Here is a 26771-nt window from a genome sequence, read left to right as displayed (position 1 = left end):
TTTATCAATTATTTTCACTTTTGTTATTATACACGTTATTTTCAGTCACTTTTCAACATATTTATTAACATAACTTAAAAAAAAATCAAAACATGTAATAATTTAACTATTAAAATTTAAAAAACAATTAAAATTGAACAATTAAAATAAAAAATATAAATCGATAATAGTTCAGAGCTTTTCTGCAACGATACACGTAGCCCCTTTTTTATGGGCCCCATAGCACAACAGATTTTGTAGGCCCACACGTCAAGACGTTGTCACGTGTGATTGCTTACCTTCCAGCTGTCCACTCTCTCCTCTCCTCTAGATAGCGGAAGCCCAACAAACATCTCCGCCGGGGCAACAATTTCTTTCTCTCCAACCTCAAAAAATACCTTAAGAAAATGTCGAAAATCCCACACGAAATCATAACCGATATTTTCCAACAACTTCCCGTCAAATCTCTCCTCCGGTTCAGATCTCTATCAAAGCCGATTTGCTCCTTAATCGACGGCCCAGATTTCATCAAGGTCCATCTATACCATTCCATCGCCGCCAAATCGAATCACAGTGTCATCCTCAAAGAATGGGATCTTTTCACTGTCGATTTTGACACCCTTTCAGACGCTGTGGAGGTTAAGCACCACCCCCTTTACGCAGCTGGGGGCACGGAGGTGATTGGTTCGGTTAATGGGTTGGTGTTTTTGAGACATTCGGAGAGGAATCTTGCGGTGTATAATTTGTCTACGAGGGAGTGGAAGAAATGTTTCGTGGTAGAAATTAAGCCTCCCAGAAGAGATTTGATTACGGGGTATGTATATTATGGGTTTGGTTATGATTCTGTTGGCGATGATTATAAAGTGGTGAGGATGGCACAATTCGTTAGAGAAGATGAGGGCTGTGGCGGCGGAGGTGGTGGTGGTGGTGGTGGTGGTGGTAGTTTGGGTTGTGAATATGAAGTTAGGGTTTATAGTTTGAAGAATGATAAGTGGAAGAAAATTGAAGATTTGCCAATTTGTCTCAAGTTATTAAGCAAGCAATTTTTTCATGTTTTGCATAGGAGAGGGTATGGTGTTTTTGCTGGTCATGCTTTGCATTGGATTGTCCCTCAAAGGCGTCAACTTGGTATTAGAGATTGTGTTCTTGGGTTTGATATTAGGAACGATAAGTTTTTCGAATTACCGCAACCCAATTATGAGAGCAAAGGAATGAGCTTTCAGGTTGATGTTGGGGTTTTGGAAGGGAATTTGTGTGTAATGTGTAATTATGAGCATGCTTGTGTTGATGTTTGGGTCATGAGGGAGTATGGCACGAAAGAATCTTGGTGCAAGATGTTTTCTGTTAAAGGGATCAAGTGGATTGGTGCTTTTATGTTTTTGAGACCTTTGATTTATTCTAAGGATGGTGGTAAGGTGTTGTTGGAAGTGAATGATGAAAAGCTTGTGTGGTATGATTGGAAAAATAAGCATGCTAAGGTTGTAAAGATCCGTGGTGGACCGAAGTCATATGGTTCTGAAATGTATGTGGAAAGCCTTGTTAGGATCAATGATGGTGATCGAAACGGCTGGAAGAAGCAGCAAGAGATAGATGAGGAAAAGGAGAAGAGGAAGGCAGATAGGAAGAAGAGGTAAGATAGTGTGAATTTTTTTATGTGTTTGATTCTTTTGAAGCCATTTAATCCTATCGTCATCAATAAAATAGAAATCCAAGTAATGTTCATAGGTAGTCTGTTAAGTTTTTAATTTTGGTTCACAAAAAAATAACTTTGTAGTCATGGTCGTGGACTCATGGATGGATGGTGTTGCTTTCTCTCTTTATAAGTTAAATAATTTTTCCAGGTTATGTTTATTTGAGTAGCAAGTGATGAAAAGTCAGTCAACATTTTCAATTTGGGTGACAAGCCATTATAACAGTTTTTGATTGGCTCTCTAGCAATAATTTTTATGCAAGTTTGTGTATATTTAAGTTCTTATTTTGTATTGTTCCGTCAAAGGCTTCATGTGGTCATTTGTTTATTTTTATTTAGTACCTTATGTCAGTTGTGTCTCTCAGGGATAATTTCCTGTCTGTGGGGTTCAAGCTGAAGTTGTAGGACCACCAGAGAAAGAGGATACCGCACAAAGGCGAAATGGAAGAAGGTGAGCTTTTTAGCTTGGCCATTGAACTAATGCTTTTATTCTGCTGTCTGGATTAAGCAATGTAAAGATCAAGGCAATTAGATTTTTAAGTTTTCATGTTTCAGAGGGCTGATAGCTACTTCCGTTTCGCCAGATATTCTTGCTCCTTTTTCTTCTTTTCTGTTTGACCCAGGGTTGATACTGAAGACTACACATGCCAGTTTGAAGACAGAAAATGTGGAGAAGAAGGCTCCAAGCAGTGTATACTGTGCCTTATGCTGAAAGTACTATACAATGTTAGATTTGGTTTGAGGGCATTCTGATAAGAAAAATCAGATACTTTATGCCTTACCGGTGCAAGAAAAACTCTGGAACTCATGTATAGCATTTCAAGACAGAGAAGGTAGTCTATGTACTTTTTGAAGTTGTAGGAAACTTTTCAGAAATGATAAAATGAAGTCATTAGCCTACAAATTTATGGTGTTTTTTTTCCGCAAGTGTACGGGGGTGGACGTTTCTTTTGCGTTGTAAAAGTTTGTTTGAAAAAATTTAAATTTTATTTTTTAAAATTAATATTTATTTAGTTTTTTTTATTATTTTGATGTGTTAATGTAAAAAATAATTTTTAAAAAATAAAAAAAAATATTATTTTAATGTTTTTCTAGATAAAAAAATATTTTGAAAAGAAATTGATATATCATGACTGTTTATAAATTTCACAAGGCATCTGGTAGATGACTGGACATGATAGGAACATTTCACAGGAGACTTGCTGTGGAAATAACAATTCACCTGTACTTTGCCGTGTAGATTCATTTTGGGGGAAGTCATTTAGGGCTATTGGATTTGAGCAAGATATCAAAGGACTCACTAGGACCATTAGATCCAAATCCACTGGCCTGGCTGTGAAGCAACCTTTCTGTTCTTGTGATGTGGAAATGGAATCATGAACTTTCTGGGAAACATCTGGTTTTGTCCTATAATTGAACTTGGTTACTTCCTTCTCAAGCTGTTTAATTCGATGTGCTTAGATGGTTTTAGTGTACAGTTCTTCGAGCATCAATGCAAGGACAATCCAAACTTGAACAATGTCAATTGCCAACCCCAATAGTTCAAGATTCATGGAATGATTGCTTGTTCGAACAAAATGCAAGCTTTTTTTGGCGAATGCTGCAGATTTCTTCGAACGCATTTCATTCCATAGGGAATGGTTCTCTCTTATACAAATACTCTGTGTACTACTCATCAGACCCGCTTCAGCCTTTATTTGCCATCTAGGGCAAGCTCCCATTTCCTCAATGATGCCAAAAGTGGAAAGCGATTTCTTTGCCTAGCTACAATGCTTACAGGCTGCTGCTTTAAGCGAAGTGTCAAGAAGATGCTTCCAAAGTAATATCATGGGCCATTTGTGATGGTTGCTGCTTCCTTAGGCATTAATAAAGTGAGCTTTCGTATTGGACATCTTGCAAGTGGATCAATCAACTTGTCATTAATCTAAAAGCTTAAGGTTAACTACCAGTAACAAATTGACATGTGTCATTGTTCAGGGGTTGTGTTCCTTCCTTGAATTAAAAATAAAAAAGCCTCATGTTCACCTTGGGTCACGCTCTATGTTTTTTTTAAGATTAATTTGTATATCCAGATCAGTTTGTGTATGTCTCAACTAATTTTAAAGGTTTTAAAATTAACAATTATGTAAACATCCAATGGCCATCAAATAAGCAACTACAAGACTCAAACTTGGAATTACATAAAGAACAAACTTTTTAATCTTAAATTTTTATTATTGAACCACCTCCTAGATAATTAATCATGTTTTATATTTAAACTTTGAGCATTTGTGGATGTAAAAAATCCACATAAGCTAACTAACATGGGCGTTGTTCATAGTTATCAATACAAGACCACTCACATCACGTTATTAATTCATGTTTATCTTTAAAAAAATTCAAAATCAAAATGTAGTTTTCACCAGTTTAAAAAAAATCAAAATCAGGTTTTTTATTGAGTTTTCAAAAAATATTAATTTAAAATTTAAAAAAATTCAAAATTTTTTAAATGTAATTATATCGCAATATCAAATAATGTCTTAAATATTATACCTTCATTGGCTCAAAGGGAAATTGACTATGTTAAATGATAAATACTTAGTATTTAGTATTACGATAAAAAGTATTTTTTATTTAAAATATATTAAAATAATTTTTTTATTTTTAACATTAAAATACTAAAATCATTAAAAAATACTAAAAATTATTAGTTTAATAAATTTTTAAATAAAATATATTTTTAAAACATGTCTAAAGACAAAAATGAACACATTCCCAAACACTCAACTCTAAAACTAAAAGAAGGATAACCTTCCGTTTCTGTTAATTTTTCCTGTATGAGATCTAAGTGAGACTTCGTCATAATATGTTTGAACGTTAAATGGCGATTTTTTACCAATTAACTAAACACCCATTTAACTAAATTGCTAATATTTTTTAAGGTAGGGTTAAGTTACTGTAATTATTAATAATTTTAGAATACTGTGACTGTCTATTCATTATTATTATTATTATTATTATTATTATTATTATTGGAAAAGAGCAAGAATCATTTCCTTAAGAACAGGACTAAAATGTAATAGCACTGAAACATTAGATACCAAAAAATACACTTCATTTAACAAAAATCAAAGTGACAAAGCTGCCCTTCACTGCCCTTCACTGTCCAAGTTACCGTTAATAACTACCCTTGAAGCTCACACTTTCTTTCTTACTGAGCACAAAGGCCTTAAAAAACAGCGACTTTCTCAGCCTCAGCAAGTCAAGTCTCCCTCTTGAAATGATTGCAGAAATCCTCTGCAGATTACAAGCACAGAAACTTCCTTGTTTCAGGTCTGTATCTAAACCGTGGTGTGCTTTAATTGATGGTCCAAACTTCATTAAAATTGCATTTAAAGCACTCTTTGGACACAAGTTCCAATCTGTACATCATCATTAGAACTACTTCACATGTTCACTACATGGGTTTTGATCAAAATTTAGTTTCAAGTGGTTGTTTTACTTTAAAAGAGTTGAATCATCCTTTGATGTGTTATAATCATGGGATCAAAGTCTTAGGTTCTGTAATGGGTTGCTTTGTGTTTCTAATGTTGTTGACGATTTTGCTGTGTGGAACCCATCAATTAGAAAGTATTGTGTGGTGCCTTTTTGCCTATTGATCTGAAAAGGTATTTTGGGACTTAATCTTATAGTGTGTATGTGATTGGATTTGGCCATGATTGTGTGAGGGATGATTATAAGGTTTTTAGGATGGCGCAGTTTGGAGGTAGGGGAAGAGGAGTTTTGAGTCTGAGGTTAAGGTTTATAGTTTGAAGAGGCAATCGTGGGGGAGGATTGGTGATATGCCTTACTGAAGATGAGAGGAAAGGTCTCTTAGCACAAAGCAAAATTAGGTTTCTATGGATGAAAATAATTGAAGCTGTTACATTTCCGGGCGCTCCATACAAATATCGTGCATATACATTCAACAGAAGCCTTGTTTCCCCAGTCAATCATGGCAGCCAAATTAGTGGCAATACGGATCAGGAATTGGAGAAGAAGACAGACAATGAGAAGAGGCAATCGTGGGGGAGGATTGGTGATATGCCTTACTGAAGATGAGAGGAAAGGTCTCTTAGCACAAAGCAAAATTAGGTTTCTATGGATGAAAATAATTGAAGCTGTTACATTTCCGGGCGCTCCATACAAATATCGTGCATATACATTCAACAGAAGCCTTGTTTCCCCAGTCAATCATGGCAGCCAAATTAGTGGCAATACGGATCAGGAATTGGAGAAGAAGACAGACAATGAGAAGAGGCAATCGTGGGGGAGGATTGGTGATATGCCTTACTGAAGATGAGAGGAAAGGTCTCTTAGCACAAAGCAAAATTAGGTTTCTATGGATGAAAATAATTGAAGCTGTTACATTTCCGGGCGCTCCATACAAATATCGTGCATATACATTCAACAGAAGCCTTGTTTCCCCAGTCAATCATGGCAGCCAAATTAGTGGCAATACGGATCAGGAATTGGAGAAGAAGACAGACAATGAGAAGAGATGAAGAGAAGAAATAGCCAAGATTTTCCTTCTTCTTCGTTGCTACCGGAGGCCAATATGTTTTTCTCTAGGTTCTTGTCTATGGAAAGAAGTTATAAGTTCAGGATTAAGATTTTTTTCGGAGATGGCAGCAAACACTTGCATTTTTAGCTTCAAGACATTTGATGGAATCAAATAGAATTTGATTTTTGCTACTTCTTGTAGGCTATATCGATTCATCATTGTGAAAGCTTTTAGTTTTATATCACATATGGAATGTATATATACAAGAAATATATATTATTTGCAAGGATGGTTCATTGATCTGTTGTTGCATTCAAGATTGTTTTTTGATTTGGATTCACAAATGGTTGGCTTGGAGTATAGGTCTGATCGTCAGTGTTTGTCTCTACCGATCTGCTGGTGAAATATCCAAATGTTATAGGCTTATCTAGGGCTCAATTATATGAAATCAGGAAGATTGTTAATTTCTCAACTAAGGCTTGCTCATAGATCTCAAGTGTCTGCTGTGGTGCTGCCTTGGCTATTTACAATTTTGCTTGCTACTGTCGTCAATTTTGCTGTATAATAGTTGTCTTTTTGCTTTTCTGTCTTTTAAACCTCTAGAGACTCTTGGCTATTTTCCTTGCAAGTGTTTCTTTATTTCCTTCTCTTGGATCAGCTATTTGATTCCTTAGCTGGTAAGGAGAAAGAAAATTCTATATATAAATTCTTGCAACGATTTGCTTTGTATGGAACTATCAAAGAATCCACACCCCACTAAAGACCATAACTTACCCATGATTGCGTTGTGGTTGTGGAACCCATTAACCAACAAATCTCATATCCTACCAAAAGCACCTATTGAATTTGCAGGGCTTCAGAATGATCATTGCGTTGACGTTGAATATGCATTCAGACATGATTGACTTCAAGATGACTACAAGGTTTTGATGATTTCTCAGAAGGATCTTATAAGGGATGCTCTGGTACTCATATCCCTCAAGTTATGGTTTATAGATAACTCATGGGCGGCAATTGTTGTGCCTAGTTATCTTCACTATATTATCAACAAAAAGGGATTCTGGAATAGGCAACAATATGTACTACTTCACATGCTTTTCAATGGTCGTTAACATAAGGGGATGAATCAAATATTGCTGCATTTGATATTCAAAGAGGGGAGTTTTGCGCAAGGCCTCTCCCTGGCTTAGGAGGATCTGCTGATTCCTACAGGATTTTGGGTGTCCTAGGACATTGCCTTTGCTTGGTTTCTATGTTTGTCCATAGTAGCGTGGACATGTAGATGACGAAAGAAAATGGAATCAACAATTCATGGGCGAAATTTTTGTCACCTGACCATTCTCCTTCACTTTTACACATATGGCTCCTTCAGCATATTCAAAGGATTGTGATCTCGAGTTTCTCCTAAAAGTGCATACATATTCAAGAAAGTTTATTTGGTATGATCTAAAGACTAGAACATATGAAGATGCAGAAATTCCTTGTTATCAACGGCTATTTGATGCCTATACATTTGCTGGAAGCCTAGTCTCTCCCAAATTAAAGACAAAACGCATCAAGAATGTGATAAAAAGAAAATGAAGAAGAGAAACAAGGTAAAAAGGAAGAGACGAAGTTGCCTAGATTTCTTGTTGGATGACAAGCAAGGAATTGTAGTGTTTATATTTTTGTCCATGTGAAGGGCACGGAAATCCGCATGCAGCAATTCTGCCTGTTACCGTTGATTCTCAGTGCCAAGTCAGTGACTCGCTGAAGGCACATACATTAACAAAACCAAAAACGGAGTCTCTCCAACTCTCCCAAATAAATGTCAAGACCCTTCAAGAATGTAAGAACAGGGGATAAAAGGAAAAGATTGTCCCTTAATTACCTCCAATCATGTTAGGTACTTGTGATGTTTTTGTTTTCCTTTGTTTTGTGAAAACCCTTAATTATTATGTTATTTATATCCTGCAAGTTCAAGTCCCAGTAGAGGCTGGGGACTGTTACTAGATTGCTGTTGGCATGTTTGAAATTATAATAGTGATAGCTGTTTAAAGTATTTTTTATTTAGAAATGTATTAAAATAAATTTTTTTTATTTTTAAATTTTTTTTTTTATATTAATAAAGTCTTTATTATAAAGCTGCTGTTTAGCTTGGAAATCATTTTAGGGTTCATTAAAAGGAGAAAATAAAATTAAAAAAAAATCTAAGCTTCACAATTTTTCACCAAACATTTCCTTACCCTAACTATTTAGCTCGGTTTGTGAGCTATTTCAGAACAATTTTGATTTTTCAAAGTTTTATTTAATTTTTCACTCTTATTGTGAGACTTTTTCCAGAATCTAGGTTTTTTCTCAAACTCTTTTCGTTTCACCACCTTCGTCAATTCCCTTTCAATATCAATCTTATTAAACTTAGTTTTGTAGAATTTAAACCTTCATTAATCGCGTAGTTCCATAAATAGGACTGTTATTGCTGTTACAAAGCAACACTATACTCACCTCAATCTTGCTCCCGAAGTTGCTTCGCTACGACTCTACAGCAAGTTAAAAAGTAACAACATTCTGCACTGTTGACAATGATATGGAAAAGCTCTATGCAACTTGAGTTTTCTCTTAAAGGCAAAGAGCACAAAAGTCACCGAATAAAGGGGCTAAAAGATTTGACAAACTTGCGTGACAAGGAGACACCCCTTGTGTTACAAGGAGATACACCGACTCAAGGAAATTGATTTAGGTCCTAGGAAGCATAAAAGCTGAGTTCAATTTGATTCCCGGTAAGAATCCAACATGCAAGAAAACGAAAATCCACCATGGTTTATTACAAGGCAAGGTTCCCCTTCAATACCCCGAGGGAATCAATGCAGTTGCATCGTGAAACTACCGGAGGATGTCATAGCTCACATACTAAGTTATTTACCTGTCAAGAGTCTGTTGCTTTTCAAGTGTGTCTCCAGGCTATGGTGTTCCCTGATCGAGAGTGAATATTTCATCAAACTTCACCTCAGAAACTTTGTCCATGATAGCAGCGGTGCCAAACTTAGCCTCATTCTTCAAGACACATGCTTCTCAACGCCAAAGATCTTTTCAGTTACCGATGTTGGTTCGCAGAGTGAATGCGTCGAACTTGGAGGCCCGTTCGGTTACAGGACCAGAATATTGGGGTCTTGCAATGGTTTGCTTTGCGTTTGTCAATCAGACATGGAAGACAGCGTCGAGTACAAACGATCAGGGAAGTATTACGTCTCACCGAAGATAGCCTTGTGGAACCCATTAACAAAGAAATTGCATATCCTGCCCTTCGCACCTATTCAAGTTACAACATGGAGTCCTCTCTATGGTGTTCTTGACTCTCTTGAATTTCAATATGCATTTGGACATGATTCGTTCAACGACGACTACAGGGTTTTGAGAATTGTACAGCAGAATCCTGGAATGCCTGATCCTGATAAGTTTATCCTTAAAGCTATGGTTTATAGCCTGAAGGCTAATTCATGGAGAGAAATTGTTGCACCTGGTTATCTTCATTATATTGTCAGTAAAGAATCTGTGCTAGTCCGTGACGCTTTTCATTGGTTGCTAATCCAAGGGCATGGATTTGATATTGTTGCATTTGATATTCAAAGAGAAGAGTATTGCACAGTGCCACTGCCTAACTTAGAAAGTAAGTCTTCTCTTTACTACAGGAATTTGGGTGTCCTCAGACAATGCCTCAGCTTAGCCTCTAGTAGTGTCCATAATGTTGAGATATGGGTGATGAAGGAATATGGAATGAAGGATTCATGGGTTAAATTGTTCTTGCTTGAACAGTCTTCTTCACTATGCTACAGTACTGTTCCATATGATCTGGCCCCTTTAGCATATGTAAAGGATAACAATGATGATCATAAGGTTCTCCTAAAAGGGCTGTCTGATCAAAGTCTCATATGGTATGATCTAAAGCCAAAAACATATGAACATGTCCAAATTCATGGGGCTCCATGGCTATATCAACCCTTTATTTTTGTTGGAAGCCTTGTCTCTCCTCTCCCTCCAATGCAGAAACAACTTGATGGCAAGATACATCAGGAATGTGAGAACTAGACAAACAAGAAGAGAAGAATAGGAGAAGAAATAGCCAATTAGGGCCTGTAAATCTTCTTTCTTTTCCTTCGTTTATCCCAGATTGTAAGACAATTCAAAGTTTTAATGTTGGTAATTGTTTTTGGCTATTTACATTTGCTGTGAATGCTGAATGGTGGTGGTGGTTATAGTTTTGTTCATGTCAAGGCCAATCTCTGCATGTGCCTCAGCTTCTACTGATGACATGTTCAGATGCTTGTGCAATTCCAATATGCTAGAATACAGCTTCCCTTTCTGTTTATTCTTTCATAATTTGTGTTTTGAACTCTGCACACACTTGAACCATGACAAGTTTTCCTTAGTTTTGTAGAACAAACCTTAATAACGTAATTGAATGTTGCAAGATGTGAGCAAGTTACAGAATTATGTGGAATATCCATAAAAGCCGACCCAAGATTAGTTGAATTGAACGGTATTTTGATTTTTATTTTTTTTTTGAATGATTTCGCATTAGATTTTTTAAAAAAAATTTGGATCGATTTTGATTTAAAAATAAAAAATCAACCGAAAAAAACCACTAAAAAATAAAAATCAAAATCAATTAAATAAAAATCAGTAGAAAATAGCTCAATTAAAAAGTTCCATGAATTAAATTGGACTTAGTCAATTTTTTAAAATGTAAAACCAAATCAAACCGATTGGTTTGATTAGTTTATTTGGTTCAGTTTCGATTAAAAAAAAAACAGTTTGGTTGTATTTTTGGTCTAAACTTAATTATTTGAACCGATCCTCAGTCCTATATGCTTGCTGGTTCAGGTTCCCAGCAGAAGCAGGGGATTTAGACTTATCAAACAAAAACTTAATCTCACCAAATATACTTAAAAAAGATATCATACACAAATCAATTAGGCCCCTGAAATTGCTCTGCTACAACATTCTGAACTGATGACAATTATTGAAGGAAAGCTCAATGCAGTTACTTGAATTTCATCCAAAGATTAAAGAGCATGCAAATCAATTCTAAAACATCATATACTGAATTGAAGAACTAAGAGAAGAACTCAAAGTCAATGCCTTCTTTGAAATTATTATTTCCAAACGTCTCAAAATAGTTGTCTCTCAATCTTGTCTTTTCATTCAGACACAGATTCTGCCAAGGTTGAAAATGTATGAACATATCAACGTTCTAAGAGGACTTTTACTCCAGCCTTCATAGGAACTGACTGGAGCTGCTTTACAAATTGCATGTAAGAACGGTCGAGCTTGCTGACAAATCTGCTGCATCTGAAACTCCACGAACAATTGTTCTGCTTGTGTTGATAGATTATGGTCCGAACCCTAACTGTTCGCTAGAAAGGGAAACATCCTGGTTAACCCTATAGAACTTGCAACTGTACTCGAACCGGTGTCTAACTTGTTGGAGGAAGGAAAGTTGTAATTGAGACTTGAATCATATAGAGCTCCGCAATATCCCATGTCGCGTTTCTGCTCTAATTCTTCTATTGATCCATCAGAATGATTTTGTCTCTTAGCAGCGGCTGTGAAGTGAAGACAAGGCGGAATGTAATGGTCATTCCTGAAGAAAGGATGTTTCAAGGCCTCCTCAGCAGTAGGCCTATTGCAAGGATTCCAAGAACAAAGCATTGAAATAAGGTCGATTGCTTCCTCACTGGCAGATGGGATCAATGCCGCAAGCTGGACACCATCAAAGTTCGGAAATTGGTAGTTAAGAGTCCTCGCAAGATGAATTCCATCAGCCCATGAATCTATAGTTGGAGTGCCGAAGACACTGCATATTCTGTACATCTGGTTTCCCTCATTGGTACCAGGAAACAGTGGACGGAGAGTGAATAACTCTGCCATGATAGCGCCCATAGCCCACATATCAACCTTAGAACTGTAACAATCTGACTGCAGCATCCCTTCAGGAGCGCGATACCAGCGGGTGCTAACATATTGTGTATACGGCGGCTGCGAATCGATTTCTCTTGCAAGACCAAAATCAGCAATCTTAACAACGTCTTCAGTAACCAACAGGTTCTCCGGCTTAAGATCGCGGTGAAAATACCCTTTCTGATGCATGTAAGCAAGACCCTGAAACACCTGACGACACAAGTTCCGAACTTCAACTTCTGAGAACAGGATTTTCCTGTCAGAAATTACCTGATAAAGGTTCTGTTCCATGTACTCGAAAACGAAATACAGGATGCTGTTTTGGCGGACAAGCTCCTTAAGCATCACAATGTTTGGATGATGCAAATTCCGCAAGGACTTCAATTCTCTCAAACTCAAACATTCTTCCCATGAATCATATCTTCTCTTCATCTGCTTAATGGCAACAACTTCACCAGACTCGTTATTAATCGCCTTCAGGACACTGCCATATGTTCCCTCCCCAAGTTCTTTAATTAACCTGTACCTTTCCATGGTCCACTATAAGATCCAAACTGTTACTACAAGAAAAATGCTGTAAGACTTACCACTAAGTGCTTAAAAAATAACAAACCCTGAAGGAACTCTTGAAGAACTAAAGATTCCTCGAATGGCGACTTCTTGGATTGATTAATAAACTTAGTGGTGGTAATTTATACCCCATTTGGACAAAACCCTGAAAACAAAGCCAACCATCTATTTCTGTGTAAATCTCTAACTAAATGCAACAAGACTGACCACAAAACGCTTCAACAATCAAGAAACCCTAAAGGAACTCGTGAAGGACTAAGAATTAATCCCCCAGATGGCTACTTCTTGGATTGATTAAAGAACCTCGTGGTAGCAATATATACCCAATCCTTGTGTGACAAGGAAAGGAGGAGTTTGACTGGTTGGATGCAAGCATATGTTATGTTATTTCATGGGCTAGTGTATCTCTCTATTTTATGGGCTAGGGCCAAGTGTGTATACGGATAGATGCAGGGACCGATTCAAGAAAACTTCCTAGATTATAGCAAAACACTTAAAGTCGCTTTGACTAAGATTGGCATTTATAGGAGAATTAAGGTTAAGATTTTATTTTATTTTAATTTGAGTTGGTTTTACTTGGGTTGGATTAGTGTTTCAAGACTATAATACTATTTTGATGTTCAAGACAAAAAGTACATTAATGAGCATTTTGCATAATTAAGCTAATTAAGTAATTAACATGTGCATGCATTGGCATAATCTTTTATGTTCTATCATGGATTTGAGAATATCAAATATAGGGAGGGAAAATGTTGAGAGGTAACTGCATAGAATCATAGAATAGTAGCCCTAGCTAGCCTGTAGTTTTCAAGCTTTTTTTTGACTTGTGTGATTACAGGGGGGGAAGTTAGGAAGCAAAGAATGACAAGAGAATCTTTTATATTTTATCATAGATTTTAATGGAAAGAGGAAGCAACTTGGAAGTAGCTCAGCAAATTCCATGAAGAACCATTTCCTTTTGCACATTAAAAAAACAAAAAACACTGTGGATTTGATTGTTTCCTATTCATTTCTTTTTGTGGATAGAAAAATTAAATTTCCTATTTTATCCTTAAAAAAATCTTTTTAGCTAAAGGATGAGCTAAAAAATGATTGTCTTTTTTATAGGATTATTTTGATATTTTTAAATTCATGAAGGGTATTTATTTTAAAATTACACAAAAAATTATTATAAATATCCTTAAGATTAATTCGTTGTTTTGTGTTATTAAGGGTAAATTTATATTTTTACTTTTAAAGTGTATAGTAAAAAAATCAATTTAACCTTATATATAAAAATATTTTGGCCAACTAGAAAATGTGTTTTTGTCTTATCTTTTTTATTTGCATAGTAAAAATACCTCCTTATCCTTGGGTTTTAATTTTTCATGACTTGTATTTGATGGTATTTTGGTTATTATACTATTGGGTTTTTTTGTTGTTATTAGGTAAAGTGAAGGTTATTTTTGTCTTTTAAAAAATTAGAAGGATTTTTTTTATTAAAAAAAGATGGTGTGTCTTGGGTAAATGTCAAATGTTATATTGTCTTCGGATGGTACGTGCAGCTGATTTTAGCAACTAAAAATATCATTATGAGCGTCATTAGATTTGTCTCGGTGTCTTCTTCATGTAGAAACGACACGTGCAGAAAATAGAGCTTCGGTTTGACTTCAGCGGCTATTTTTTCTCCTTATTTTTTTCCCTTTCCCTCCCTCTATTATTGCATCATGTCCTGCCTGCAATTTTTCAAATCAGCCTCTTGGCTTCTCTTTATTTTTTATCTTATCCCTAATTTTTTTTATTGATATTTGTTTTATTTCAAATAACTTATGAAACCAAGATTTGTTTCAATTTCATCCTCATTTGATTTTTTTACTTCTCTTTATTTGTTATTTAGTTCCTAATATTTTGGTTGATATTTGTTTTTATTTGGAATAACTCATGAAAAATGAATTTTTTTTAATTTCATCCTCATTTTATTTTTTAAATTTGTCTTATTTAATCTCATTTCTTAATTGCTATTTATGTCATCTATGATCATTTTTATAGTGTAACTTTTTTAATGATTTCACTTTCAATCATTTTTTTTTCTTATTAGATTTTATCCTTGTTTTTTTTTGCTTTGCTAAAGTTTTTAGTTTTTTTTTAATACTCAATTTCATCCATCAATATTTAGTTGATTTGGATTTGAGCTTCTTGTTTAACCTCAGTTTGGAATTTCACAGATTCTGAAAATTAACTTAATTTAAAGACTTTTGGTAGGGTTACTTTTTCTTTTAATCATTTTTTTTATTGTTGCCTTTGATTTAAATCAGATTATTAAATTAACCGATCTTATTAGATATAGTTAAGTTAATGACCTGAATATCAAATTATTTTTTTTGTTTAAATTCTATTGGCCCTTGGAGTAGGGTGGCTACCGGTTTAGTTTGACATATAAGGGCTAAAAATACAAATATTTTTTACTTATTCTTATTATCTTTTAATTAATACTATAAAATTTAAGACCACGATGATAAACTCACATTCATAAGTTAATTAATTAATTAATTAATTAATTTATTGAGAAAGCAACGATAGACTCTTATCCTTTGGAGATGGCTTGCAGTATGCCCATTCTCTTAATTTTAATGGGTTTTGTTTTTATACCTCTCAGACTATATATAATGAAATTTGCAGATTTAAAGTGTTAGTGTCATAATTCAATGATTTGCAGTTTCTATTAATAAAGTTATTAAACTCATTTTATTTCATGACCTAAACCAGGTTATAAATTATATTGGTTAATCTAATACTATTTTAATTTTATTAAAAAAAATCTAAGATAATATTATTTTAAAAGGAAAAAACTTTTTTAAAAATCAAACTAGATTTTGAATTATAAATTCATTTGAAAATTTAACTAAATTAACTTTTATCTTATTTTTTTTTAAACTCGACCCCACGAGCCCGTGGCATGGATATTTTTGTGTTTGTGAACATGTCCCTTATAACAATTATACACATGGATTATTAATCGTCATTTTATTTTATTTAATCTTTTATAATTCTTGAGAAATATGGTGTGCGATATAGCTGGGAATTACCCTCTTGGTGTTTGCTATTGGAAGAGAAATTGACGCCATTGCTCCTTACTTCCATGCAAAGCAATATTGCTTAGTTGGACGCTTTGTGTAAATCACAAATTATATAGCAGACGAGGCACCTAAACATAGGGCAAAAAGGTCCACTTACTTTATCTCTCCATGAAAAATAAAGCTTCATTTTCTTTAATCTTTTTTTGGTCTAGGGGCACATGATGAATTTTCTTGCCAAAAACAGGCAGCTAGGTGGGCATCTTTCCAAAATCAGTTAATTTTAGGTTACCCCGACCGGCTCCTAAATTAACTTGTTAAATTTTAAGTTAGCTTATTAATTAGATTATATTAGATCGGGTTTAATAAGTAGTAATGATATTATAACCTAACAGAAACCCCATGAGCCAAACCACAGCTAGCCATCGCTCTCGAGGCTACTGTGGTAATTAGCCACAGAAGAACGTCACACACAATAATATAGATGATGATAATAATACTAGCGTAAGATTACCAGTCTCTTCGTTGATGACGGCTGTTAAAAAAAACACACAGAAAAAACCCCACCGAGCCAGAGACGACGCAATTTCCGTTCAAGCCTTCCCTCGCCGTTTACTCTCTCCGTGTATCAAAACCACACCGTCTTATCCTCTACGACAACGATCTCATGCCTTCTCCCCTACCTTAAAAACTTCCAGGTCGGGGAGAACACAGTCACCACCGTTCATCAAATGTCACTTCCCCAATCTCCCGCCGTTGATTCCCTCCCTCAGCAGCGCTCCTCCACCGTTGATCACCGCGGCTCCTCCAAACGCAAACTAGACGATGTCGATGACCACGACGCCGTTTTATCTGACTTAATCTCCGTCAGGATGCGTAAAGACGACACCGAATCATCCACCGGCCATAACCTGCAACAACCTCCCTCCATCTCCTCCACCAATCAGCTCCCCACACGTGTCTCCGACGCCTCCGCCTCATCATCAACCACCGATTTTCCCTCCACTCCCTCCCCTCTCCGTCGGTCTCAATCGAGGCTCCAATTCTTCATCAGAATGATCTCCGACGGCACTCACATTGTGATCACCGCGAATTTGACTGATTCCGTCAAATCACTCCATGAACGGATTCGCGTGATGACCGGAATTCCGGTGATCGAGCAACGACTAATCTACAAAGGTAAGCAATTGCAATACGAAAACAAACTCTCCGATTACTCTATCGAGAAGGATTCGATTCTTCATTTAGTTGGCCGAATGCGTAGCACAAGGCATCCCCGTACTTGTCAATTGATCAATGATATGGTTTCCTACATTTGTCGAATTTGTAAGTCTATTTTGCCGTGTGGTTTTCATCCATATGTTTCAAAGCATATAAAAGAGTTGATGAATGAGTTCTTTAGCTTGACACCGAAAGATGATAATGAGGATGCTTTAGGACATTTGAATGTGTTTTTATCGAATAGTGCGCCAGCTGCGTTGGTTACACTCTATGTTTCGAGTGTTAAAGGGAATAAGGAGTGCGCGGAGGGTTCGATTAGGCATTTTTTGAATTCATGTAGGACTTCGCTGCCAAAGAGTTTGCATTTGCAGTGTGTTCCGATTGTGATGGAGTTTTGTAATTTGTTGAGGAAGGTTGGGAGTGATGATCCATTGTATATTGTGTGTAGGAGTTGTCTTGGTTCGTTGTTGGAGAATGGTGGGGGTGCGTGTGGGTGGAGATATCGAGGAGGGGAGGAGGGGAAGGGAGCTGTTGTTATGCAGGAGATTTTTCCGTTTGTTAGTGAGCTGGGGAGTAAGTTGTCTAAAGATTTGAAGGGGAGTGTGGGGCCATCAGTAGCTGATGTGAAGGATTTTTCAGCCTTTTTGGTACCGTTGCATAGTATGATTTCAGAGCAAGGGGCATGTAGGGGTCCGGTTTCGATGCCGTTAAACAAGAGGGCATTTAATTATCCATTGTATGCGAAGGAGATTGAGCATCTTCATGTGATATTTTTTGATTTGCTGAATATTATGGAGAAATGTCTTGAGAAAATGCAGGATTCTTCACATTTGAAAATGAATGGAGAGGGTGAGTTGAATCATACAGGTTGGTCTCAATATTTGGCTATTTTGAAGGAGTTGAATAACATTGCTAAACTCTATAAGGGTGCTGAGGAAAAGTTTTGGACAGTTTTGAGACTTAGAAAGGCTTCCTTGTGTGTGCTGATTGTTAGATATGCAAAAAGAACTGAAGATCATCAGTGGCTTCTTCGGAACAAGGATGTGACTGATTTTGAGTCTAGGAGGCATTTGGCTATGATGATGTTCCCTGAGGTGAAAGAAGATTATGAGGAGCTTCACGAGATGCTCATTGATCGGTCACAATTGTTGGCAGAGTCATTTGAGTACATAGTGCATGCCGACTCAGATGCACTGCGTGGTGGTCTATTTCTGGAATTTAAAAACGAGGAAGCTACTGGTCCTGGTGTATTGCGGGAGTGGTTTTTCTTGGTCACACAAGCTCTATTTGATCCTCAAAATGCTCTTTTTGTGGCATGCCCAAGTGATCGCAGAAGGTTCTATCCTAATCCTGGTAAGCTTCTGCTGCCTGAATGCTATTGGGTTTTCTCTTTTCTTGATTGGATACAGGGCTACCAATCCTGGTAACAAAACGAGAAAACCCTAATCATGAATGCCTTACATGAACAATGCTACAGGGTTCTCTCTTTTCTCAATTGAATATAGTTTTTGATGATACGAATGGTTAAACAATATATTGGATTGCCTTGTGTCTAATGTGTCACTCTAGCATAGAGTTTGGAACATTGTTGCATATATTCTCACTGGATAATAAAAATATACTCAGATGACCAAAATGTGCAGTTCCTGCAATCTATAGGAACTTACATATAATGTGTAATGATGCTGTATCCATCACCTACAACCATGCAAGAAGCACTTGTACTTCATTTAGTTTATGTTGCTAGTGGGTGAGATGAGCTCATCTGGAATTGTTTCACCCAAACTTCATGTAATTAACCGTTCATGTTTTTCTGAGAGTAGGATATTTTTTTGAACAACAGTTGCAATTAGGTTCGTGAATGTTTTATTCTGTAAGTTGGATTTTCTCTCTTCTCAACTGAATTTTTATTCCCAGGTGATACTGACTATGTAAACAATACGTTTTCATTGCCGTGTGTCTAATGTTTCAGATTGTGGGCTGAGTATTTGTTTTAATTTACACTGGAAAGTAAACATTCACTAAATGGTGGTGGAGAGCTCCAACAGTTTATATGAGTTGACACTAATATGTGTCGATGCTGTATCAATCACTTACAACCATTGGACTATTATTCTTCATTGTTTTGATATATGTTAGTGGGAGGACATCTGGAAGTGTTACGCCTAAATCTGGAGAATGTGACATTTAATATTCAATTTTAGGCATAGTCAGGATTGAATTAACATTTTTTAGAAGTTCGACAGTTTTCCTACACGTGATGTAATACTGGGTGGCTTAACGTGGTGGAACCTTCTCAGTGACTTAATCAAAGATATTTCACTAATATTGCTTGGATTTTAACTGTACGAGAGATCATTCACTGCATTCTCTTAGTGTTCTTTCTCTAACATTTACATGTAGAAAAGTTGTTTACCATGTGAGTTCCTGATGGACGTGGGATAAGGGCATTACATCCTGTACAATAGGCTCACTAGCATAGGTTTGTTAAAGGGAAAATTCCTGAACCTTGTGTGTCACAAATATTTTATTGTGGAATACCTGAGTCCCTAGGGTTATTATACAGGAATATTTCCCATGTTTCTCCAACTCTGTTGCCTGAATTCCGTGTTTCACTAATATGTTATTGGTTCCTATGGGGATTAACATGTCTAATTCTTCCACTGCATTAAAATTGCAATTGGTTAGTTCTGAAATACCTCTTTGAAGAATCATAATTGAGGTTTGTTATTGTCTTCTGTTTCTGGACTTGAATTAAGTTGCATCATCTTGCTTGGATTCAATTGTTGGCATGGATAACCACTAACAAACAAAAGTATATATATGGACTTCATTGTATTCATTTTATATGCAGCATCCAAGGTGAATCCCATGCACCTTGACTATTTCACATTCTCTGGTCGAGTGATGGCTTTAGCTTTGATGCATAAAGTGCAAGTCGGCATTGTATTTGATCGGGCATTTTTCTTGCAATTGGCCGGGATGCATATTACTTTGGAAGACATACGGGATGCAGATCCATGCTTGTATAGCAGTTGCAAACAGATTCTGCAAATGGATCCTGAGTTCATTGATTCAGATGCTTTGAGTCTGACATTCGTTAGAGAAGTTGAGGAACTAGGATCCAGGAAAGTTTTGGAACTTTGCTCTGGTGGGAAGAGTATCGTTGTAAATAGCAAGAATCGGGAGAAATATGTCGATCTTCTCATTCAGCATCGCTTTGTCACATCTATCTCTGAACCAGTATCTAGATTTGCACGTGGTTTTGCTGATATTCTTTCAAACTCTGGGCAACCAAAGCTCTTCTTCCAGAGTTTAGAGCTTGAGGATCTTGATTGGATGCTATATGGAAGTGAAAATGCTATCTGTGTGGAAGATTGGAAGGCACACACTGAGTACAATGGCTACAAGGAAACTGATCCTCAGATATCCTGGTTCTGGAAGGTATGTCCTTGCATTCTTATGTTCCTGTCATATCTCAACTATAAAGTTGCTTTCTTTTACCATGTACTTTGCTCTTTCTTCCCATATATCTGGATTTCATGATATGAGTTATAATCTTTATGTGCTGGATAATATATTTCCTTGGAAAAATACCTATCTGCAGAGTGCACACTGTTGCTCTTTTCCTTGTATATTTCTTGGAAGTATCTTTGGTTCATTATTTTCTACCATGGCAGAACAATCCCTATCTGCGTATCCTTACCAGGTGTACTGCTGTTTCTCTAATTAAGTAAAGCCTAAATACTATGTGAATGCAATCCTTTCTATTGTATGAGGCTGTGGAAAATAGGACATGCAAGGTTGCGTGGCAGTTCACCATTTTACAGCTGCATGTCAGTTTATCTCTTTGGTCAATTTCTTTGAAGCTGAAAGATGTATGACTAAGTTCTAGACATACAAAAAATACCAAAGCAATTCAAAGTGCTGTCCATGTTTGTCTTGTCAAATTTACAACTCATTTTGAATCTCAAATGCTCAAGGTTGTGTCATGAATTCCTCAGCATACTGATGATGTCGTGGTTGAATAAGGAAGAACATAAGGAACTTGGTTTGGGTTCTTGAAGATAACATTTAAGAGTTTTTAAGTTATGTCATTATACGAAGTTTTGTGTTGAAGTTTGAACACATGGTATTCATGCAGGCATTTAAATGAAAACAAATGCCAAAGTGTTGAACATTCATGTTATTTTGATTGCACTTATGCATGAAAGGGCAGAAGGTTGCTGCTGTGGAATTAGAGCATAGGGGGTGTGGTTAGGATGTCATACTTACCTTAATAAGCGTGCCAGGTTTGGGAGGGGGTACAGACAGAGTTGAACGAGTGTAGATTTTGTTTCAATATTTTTTTTTACTCTTTCTGTGCATGTCTGTGTGGTTGGTTGGGGAAGAAATGTTTTAGATACGGATACAAATTGAAAACTGAAACAAAATGAGGGATACATGGAAAATAAATAAATATTTTATCTTGGAAATCAACCTTGAATTATGTTTTTTTTTAATTTTCAATTACATTTTGTGGTTGGGAATGGGTGGGCCCTGGGAGGGGGGATTCATTTGTCAAAAAACACTACTTTTGAGCAAGCTTATTATATCCATGATTGAATTCTCTGTAAGTTTTTGGGTTTTTCTTTTGTGTTGGATGGTCTCTTTATCCCATCAACATTGTGGAGTTGATCTTATTTATTTGTTAGGTGATAAAATTGAGTGTGTGGTTTCCTTTCAGTTTTGTTGCGCCACCAATGATAGAATGCCTGGTTCTTGGTATGATCCATTAGGTTTTGTTGTACTCATAAATAATATTCCAGGTACTTGAAATAAACTAGTCAAAACCCAAGCAGTCCATGGTGAGAGTTGGAATGAGGGTAGATTTTGTTGTTTTACTTCCTTTGTTTGCAGAGTGACCTGTGCAAAGCAGAAATAAGATACATATTGTTTTGGATATCAGCCTTAGCATATCTTTGATAACAATGCGTGGTTGGAGTGATGCTCATTGTCAAGGCACTGCTTTTGAGCAAGTTTGCCATGTCCATTTAGGTCTATAATAGGTGCTCTTCTCTCTTTATACCTGTGTTTCTTGTAAGTCCTTTATCCCATTACTAGTGTTTTGAAAATCAGCCTTATAAGCGTATCTTTGATAACAATGTGTGGTTGGAGTGATGCTCATTGTCAAGGCACTGCTTTTGAGCAAGTTTGTCATGTCCATTTAGGTCTTTAATAGGTGCTCTTCTCTATTTATACCTGTGTTTCTTGTAAGTCCTTTATCCCATTACTAGTGTGGAGTTGACCTTATTAATTTGTTACTCATCGAAAACTGAGGATGTGGGTTTCCCTTGAACTTTGATTTATCAGCAATAGTAGGATGGCTGTCTCTTGGTTGGTGCATTATTTTTTTATTCACATACTCAACGAATGATACTCAAGGGACTTGAAAGAAACCAGTAAATACACATGCACTCAATGGAAGGTATTAAAGCCTTTTGCCCCCTAGAGAGCTAGATTAGCATGCAATATACCGAGTTTTATTCCTGAAGTCTTCGCGGTATTAGTTATATCTTTGATCTTAAAAATATTCATGCGAATGTGCTTGTATTTGCACTCCTGGACCTTGAGTTTTTACCAGTCAGCTGCAGTTGAGATAGTCCCACCTCTGCTACTTAATAGTAGAGTTCTGTCAGAGGAAAAGCATTGCTTGTTATTTTATTTATCTTGTGCTTGAATATTTTGCAGATCATTGGGGAAATGTCACCAGATCAGAGAAAGGTTCTGCTCTTCTTTTGGACCTCAGTGAAGTATCTACCTATTGAGGGTTTCCGCGGTCTGGCCTCGCGACTTTACATTTACAAGTCCACAGAGCCTCACAATCACCTCCCTTCATCTCATACATGCTTTTACCGATTGTGTTTCCCACCTTATCCCTCCATGGCTATTATGCAAGATCGCCTCCGTCTCATCACTCAAGAACATGTTGGATGCAGTTTCGGCACCTGGTGATGCATTGGTTACATCCACTTTAATGTTAAAGGGGTTTTTTTAACTGCACATAGATTTCAAGTCAGTTTGTACAGATAGGTTTATGTTGTCAGTTTTATTAGACCATGTAAGGTCCCGTAGTTAATTTATGTTTCCTCCAGTAAAGTTGAGATGTCATTGTTCTTTTTGTCCAACTGTTAATATATGTATAGCATAAATAATGCTGGGGGCTAGAAGGAAGAAAATCTCTATCCTCCCAATGGACTTCCTTCATCAGTAACAGTAGCTGTTTTTTCATGTCATGTAAGTACACAGATTATGCAATGACATCCAAGTTCATAGAAAGGTGATTATTCTCTCTTCTCTCTCTTGCAAGTCCAAAAATGGTGGAAGATTCAAAGGTTTCTCTTTGAGAAAAATCTGTAAGTCATTCTTCCATTCAGCATCTATATTTGTGCTTCGTATCTGTCGAACTACTCTTCCTGTGCTTCCGATTTTCTCCCCTCGTATTTTCTTTCCCAAATCAGCTGAGATGGAACAGTGTTAGCTTTCGTCTAATTTGAGCTCTATCAACTTAGGGTTTTATTTTGCTAATGATCCTTTGTGATTCACAGATTATCAGGTCATCTGAAAGGCTATCTTCATCATGTGAAGGCACATGATGGAACAACCTTTTCCCATGAAAGCACTTACAAATATAGGTCCACTGCACATTCCCACTTTTAGATTCAATCAAGCATCTAGGTTTCTCTTTATCACAATCGATCTGACATTGTCTTTTGCCTTTTGTCATGCCTGATCCTGTATGAATCTTGTTGTGGATTTGCGAGTCGCGTGGAGTTTTTCTTTGATATGTCATTTCCAATTATTGAATTGCATGATGAAGCTTATCCTACAGGAGTTAAAATTGACTGGTATATTTCTCATCGTTGCGGCACCAAGTTGTTGTCGCCATTCATGGAAGGGACCTGAGCCACCTGACATTACACATCTTTCCATTGGAAATAAGCCAGTGTAAACTTGTCTTGGCCTTCACAGGTTCAAGTTCACATGCCATGATGTCATACAAGTGCAATCAAGATTGCCTTTGCTAATTTGTCATGTCGAAAAAAGTAGATTAAAAGGACGGGAAGGATTAATTGGGACCTTGTGATTTCCTATAAAACGACTTTGAAAAGCTACAGAAGCTGCTTATTTCATCAAAATTATGCCATTTGATGCAATGATGTTGCATGGAATGTAGCGATGGGTGTCTGTCTATATGTGAATGTAGTTTTTATTTAGATGCTGTGAGAATGGTATAATTTTATTTTTTAATCGACTTGATTATAGATTATAAATTCATAACCCTAGCTTATTTTTACTTTTTAAGTGTTTAGATATATTAAATATAAACTTATAATCTACTGGATTATAGATTATAAATTCATAAACCTAGCCTATTCTCATTTTTTGGTGTTTAGATATATACATCATGACTCGAACCTTTTTTAAAGAAGATAGGTTTTATGCCTTCACAAGGCATTGCTTGGTAATGTTTAATAAAAAATTTCGAAGTGTGTTCGAATCAAAGCAAAATTATATTAATTTTTTTTTAGGTGTGTTTTATTTATTTTAATAACATATAACTACTAGAAAAATACTTAAAAAAGCAACAATTTATCGATTTTCAATACAAAGGTACTTTAGAAAAGCTTTTCCAGCTGAATTACCAAATACACAAAGCAAATCTTGTAACTTCCACAGCTAGGAAGAACATCCCAGTTGATTTGGCAACATGTTCTACTCAACTCTCCATGTTTCCTCCATGAGAAGGATTGGATCCCAACTGGCCTAGAAATCTACTGCTGCAAACAGATACTGAGGGAAGATTCACACCTACATTCAAGATCTATGTATGCATTGGACTTTATACTAAAACCTTGGGAAGCCATGTTTTTCAATAAATAGAAGCAAAGAAAAATAGCAATAGCAAGTGCTCATCAACTAAACATAAATTATAATTTTTATTATCAAGCCTAGAGATCACATCATCACACCATTTCAAAACCAGTAGAACCTATTGGAACCCACATAGATCCAAACCCCATGCCATCATCATGAGTCATGGCTCATGACCATTACACTTCAATAGCGACCATCCTTGTTGTGTATTCTGACCTGGGCTGGCAACCTGATGCGGATCCAAGTGCTTAATATTGACTCTGTAGCTTCCACATCCCATAATCCCACCCAAAACCCTTTTCTTTAGCCATAATCATAAATCAATAAAGAGAGAAATGAAACAAAACAGAAACCTCATGAGGACTTTGACAATGCAACCTAACAGAAACAAAGACCCCCACCAGTACTATCATTCACTTCATAGAATCTATTCACTCAGTGATCTCCACTGGAACTTCTGTGCTGGTTGTCTCTGCAGCTGGTGCTTCAGCTGGCTTCTCTTCTGCTGCTGGTTTCTCTTCCTCAACAGGAGCTGGTGCTGCCTCCTCCTTGGTCTCTTCTTTGGGCTCCTCAGTAACAGTTTCTGCAGGAGTCTCCTCAGGAGTTTCTTCTACTGCTGGAGTTGCAACCTCTTCAGGCTCAGCTTTTGCTGGTTCTTCAACAACCTCCTTGGTTTCAACCTCAACTGCAGGTTCAGCTTCAGGTTCTGCGGCCGGGGCAACAGCGGGTGCTGCTTCTGTTAGTTCTTCGGCTACTGGCTCAGAGGCGGGTGGTGCAGTTTCAGTGGTTGTCTCCTCGGTCTTGGTCACCTCAGGTACCTCAGCCTCTGGAATTGCTGGAGCAGCTGCAACCTGCAACAGTAAGCATACTGATATTTATCCCAAAATGTATAATCCAATGGAAGAAAGCTAGAAGAAGGGTTCTTTAAGATTCATTTTTTCTTAATCATCTGCTGATCATCCATTCTATCTACAGAAGTAGTTTCCTTTAACAACAATCAACAAAAGCTTAGAATATGTAGAATTCTTGCTAGAACATAAAGAAACCTGAAGGTTGATCATCAAGAAAAGAAGTTGCAATAAACTGTAAGATTCAATCCTCTCCATCGCAATTAATCCTCATATAAACAGAAGGATCGGATGAAATCTAGCATAGACAATATTGGATTGGTCTATCACTTGAGCTAGAGGTAGAAATTTGATCATCATCAATATAACAAGAACAGGTTATGAAACTTATTTGATCATAAAAGTAGTAAACAACAAATTATAACTTGATCAATAAGATAATATTATACAAAAGGGCTAATCAATTAATACAAGTTGATGAATATCAGATATTATTGTAAGACTAAAATGAGACTGAGTGATATATCACTTGAGCAAGATCAAGATGGGTTGTAATAGCATTCCACTAAGAAATATTTTAGAAGAGATTTTTACCTCAACAGTAGCCATTTGGTTAAAAGCTAACAGGAAGAAAGATTGGAGAAAAGGAGTAAGGAGGGTTGGTGCAGGCACAAGAGGATGCTTGTGAGCTAGTGAAGTGAAGAGATGATCAATGAGAGAGCTATTTATAGAGGAGTGAAATGTATAGATTAATAAGAGAATGAGAGCATGAGATCATGAGATCATAGGGAGCATGCTCACTTGAAGAATCTTTCAACATAGACACCTCATATTGCTGTCAAGACACAGTGGCATGTCTTGCTAGTTGTAAATATTTTATTTCTTTTTTAATTTTGAGATAAGGGTTTTTTTTTATATGATTTTAATAGCTAGGATTGACAAATACTTGATCCAACAATGAATTGGCAATGCCATATGGTGGAGGCCATTTCTCATATCAGCATCATATCTTTCTTTTGAGTGGGTTCCTATGT

The 26771-nt window shown here is 36.5% G+C and overlaps 4 protein-coding genes and 2 pseudogenes across 8 annotated transcripts; 4 read left to right on the top strand and 2 right to left on the bottom strand.

Annotated features, from left to right (window-relative positions):
* The first annotated feature begins 293 nt into the window (after positions 1-293).
* Positions 294-3697, top strand: LOC133677406 (F-box protein CPR1-like). Of its 5 annotated transcripts, none has more exons than XR_009835775.1 (3): positions 294-1609; positions 2035-2502; positions 2910-3697. XR_009835775.1 is itself a non-coding variant. In XM_062099453.1 (3 exons), exons 1-2 carry the CDS (start codon positions 387-389, stop codon positions 2072-2074), a joined length of 1263 nt encoding a protein of 420 aa, XP_061955437.1. In that variant the 5' UTR covers positions 294-386; the 3' UTR covers positions 2075-2120; positions 2293-2573. The 5 variants fall into 5 exon arrangements, 4 of the variants coding, with proteins under 4 accessions (XP_061955437.1, XP_061955435.1, XP_061955436.1 ...); XM_062099453.1 differs by lacking the exon at positions 2910-3697 and having other exon boundaries at positions 2035-2120; positions 2293-2573; XM_062099451.1 differs by lacking the exon at positions 2910-3697 and having other exon boundaries at positions 2035-2120; positions 2254-2573.
* Positions 2111-6756, top strand: LOC133677001 (F-box protein CPR1-like; annotated as a pseudogene).
* On the top strand, positions 4870-10547 carry LOC133676664 (F-box protein CPR1-like). The gene is made up of 2 exons (XM_062098378.1): positions 4870-4981; positions 7044-10547. Exon 2 carries the CDS (start codon positions 8964-8966, stop codon positions 10254-10256), a length of 1293 nt encoding a protein of 430 aa, XP_061954362.1. The 5' UTR covers positions 4870-4981; positions 7044-8963; the 3' UTR covers positions 10257-10547.
* Positions 10548-11283: 736 nt separating this feature from the next.
* On the bottom strand, positions 11284-12662 carry LOC133676621 (cyclin-dependent kinase F-4-like; annotated as a pseudogene).
* Positions 12663-16249: 3587 nt separating this feature from the next.
* On the top strand, positions 16250-23290 carry LOC133677293 (E3 ubiquitin-protein ligase UPL5-like). Its single transcript, XM_062099231.1, has 3 exons — positions 16250-18325; positions 19827-20416; positions 22703-23290. Exons 1-3 carry the CDS (start codon positions 16483-16485, stop codon positions 22964-22966), a joined length of 2697 nt encoding a protein of 898 aa, XP_061955215.1. The 5' UTR covers positions 16250-16482; the 3' UTR covers positions 22967-23290.
* Positions 23291-24932: 1642 nt separating this feature from the next.
* Positions 24933-26488, bottom strand: LOC133676437 (major latex allergen Hev b 5-like). Its single transcript, XM_062098081.1, has 2 exons — positions 26332-26488; positions 24933-25740 (listed from the first exon to the last, which is right to left on the bottom strand). The coding sequence occupies exons 1-2, from the start codon at positions 26344-26346 to the stop codon at positions 25321-25323; spliced, it is 435 nt and encodes a 144-aa protein (XP_061954065.1). The 5' UTR covers positions 26347-26488; the 3' UTR covers positions 24933-25320.
* Between the last annotated feature and the right edge of the window lie 283 nt (positions 26489-26771).

The sequence above is a fragment of the Populus nigra genome, chromosome 17 (genome assembly GCF_951802175.1).
Source record: "Populus nigra chromosome 17, ddPopNigr1.1, whole genome shotgun sequence".
Classification (NCBI taxonomy): domain Eukaryota; kingdom Viridiplantae; phylum Streptophyta; class Magnoliopsida; order Malpighiales; family Salicaceae; genus Populus; species Populus nigra.
Note: the sequence above shows the minus strand (reverse complement) of the source record. Positions and strands in the feature narration are given on the sequence as shown.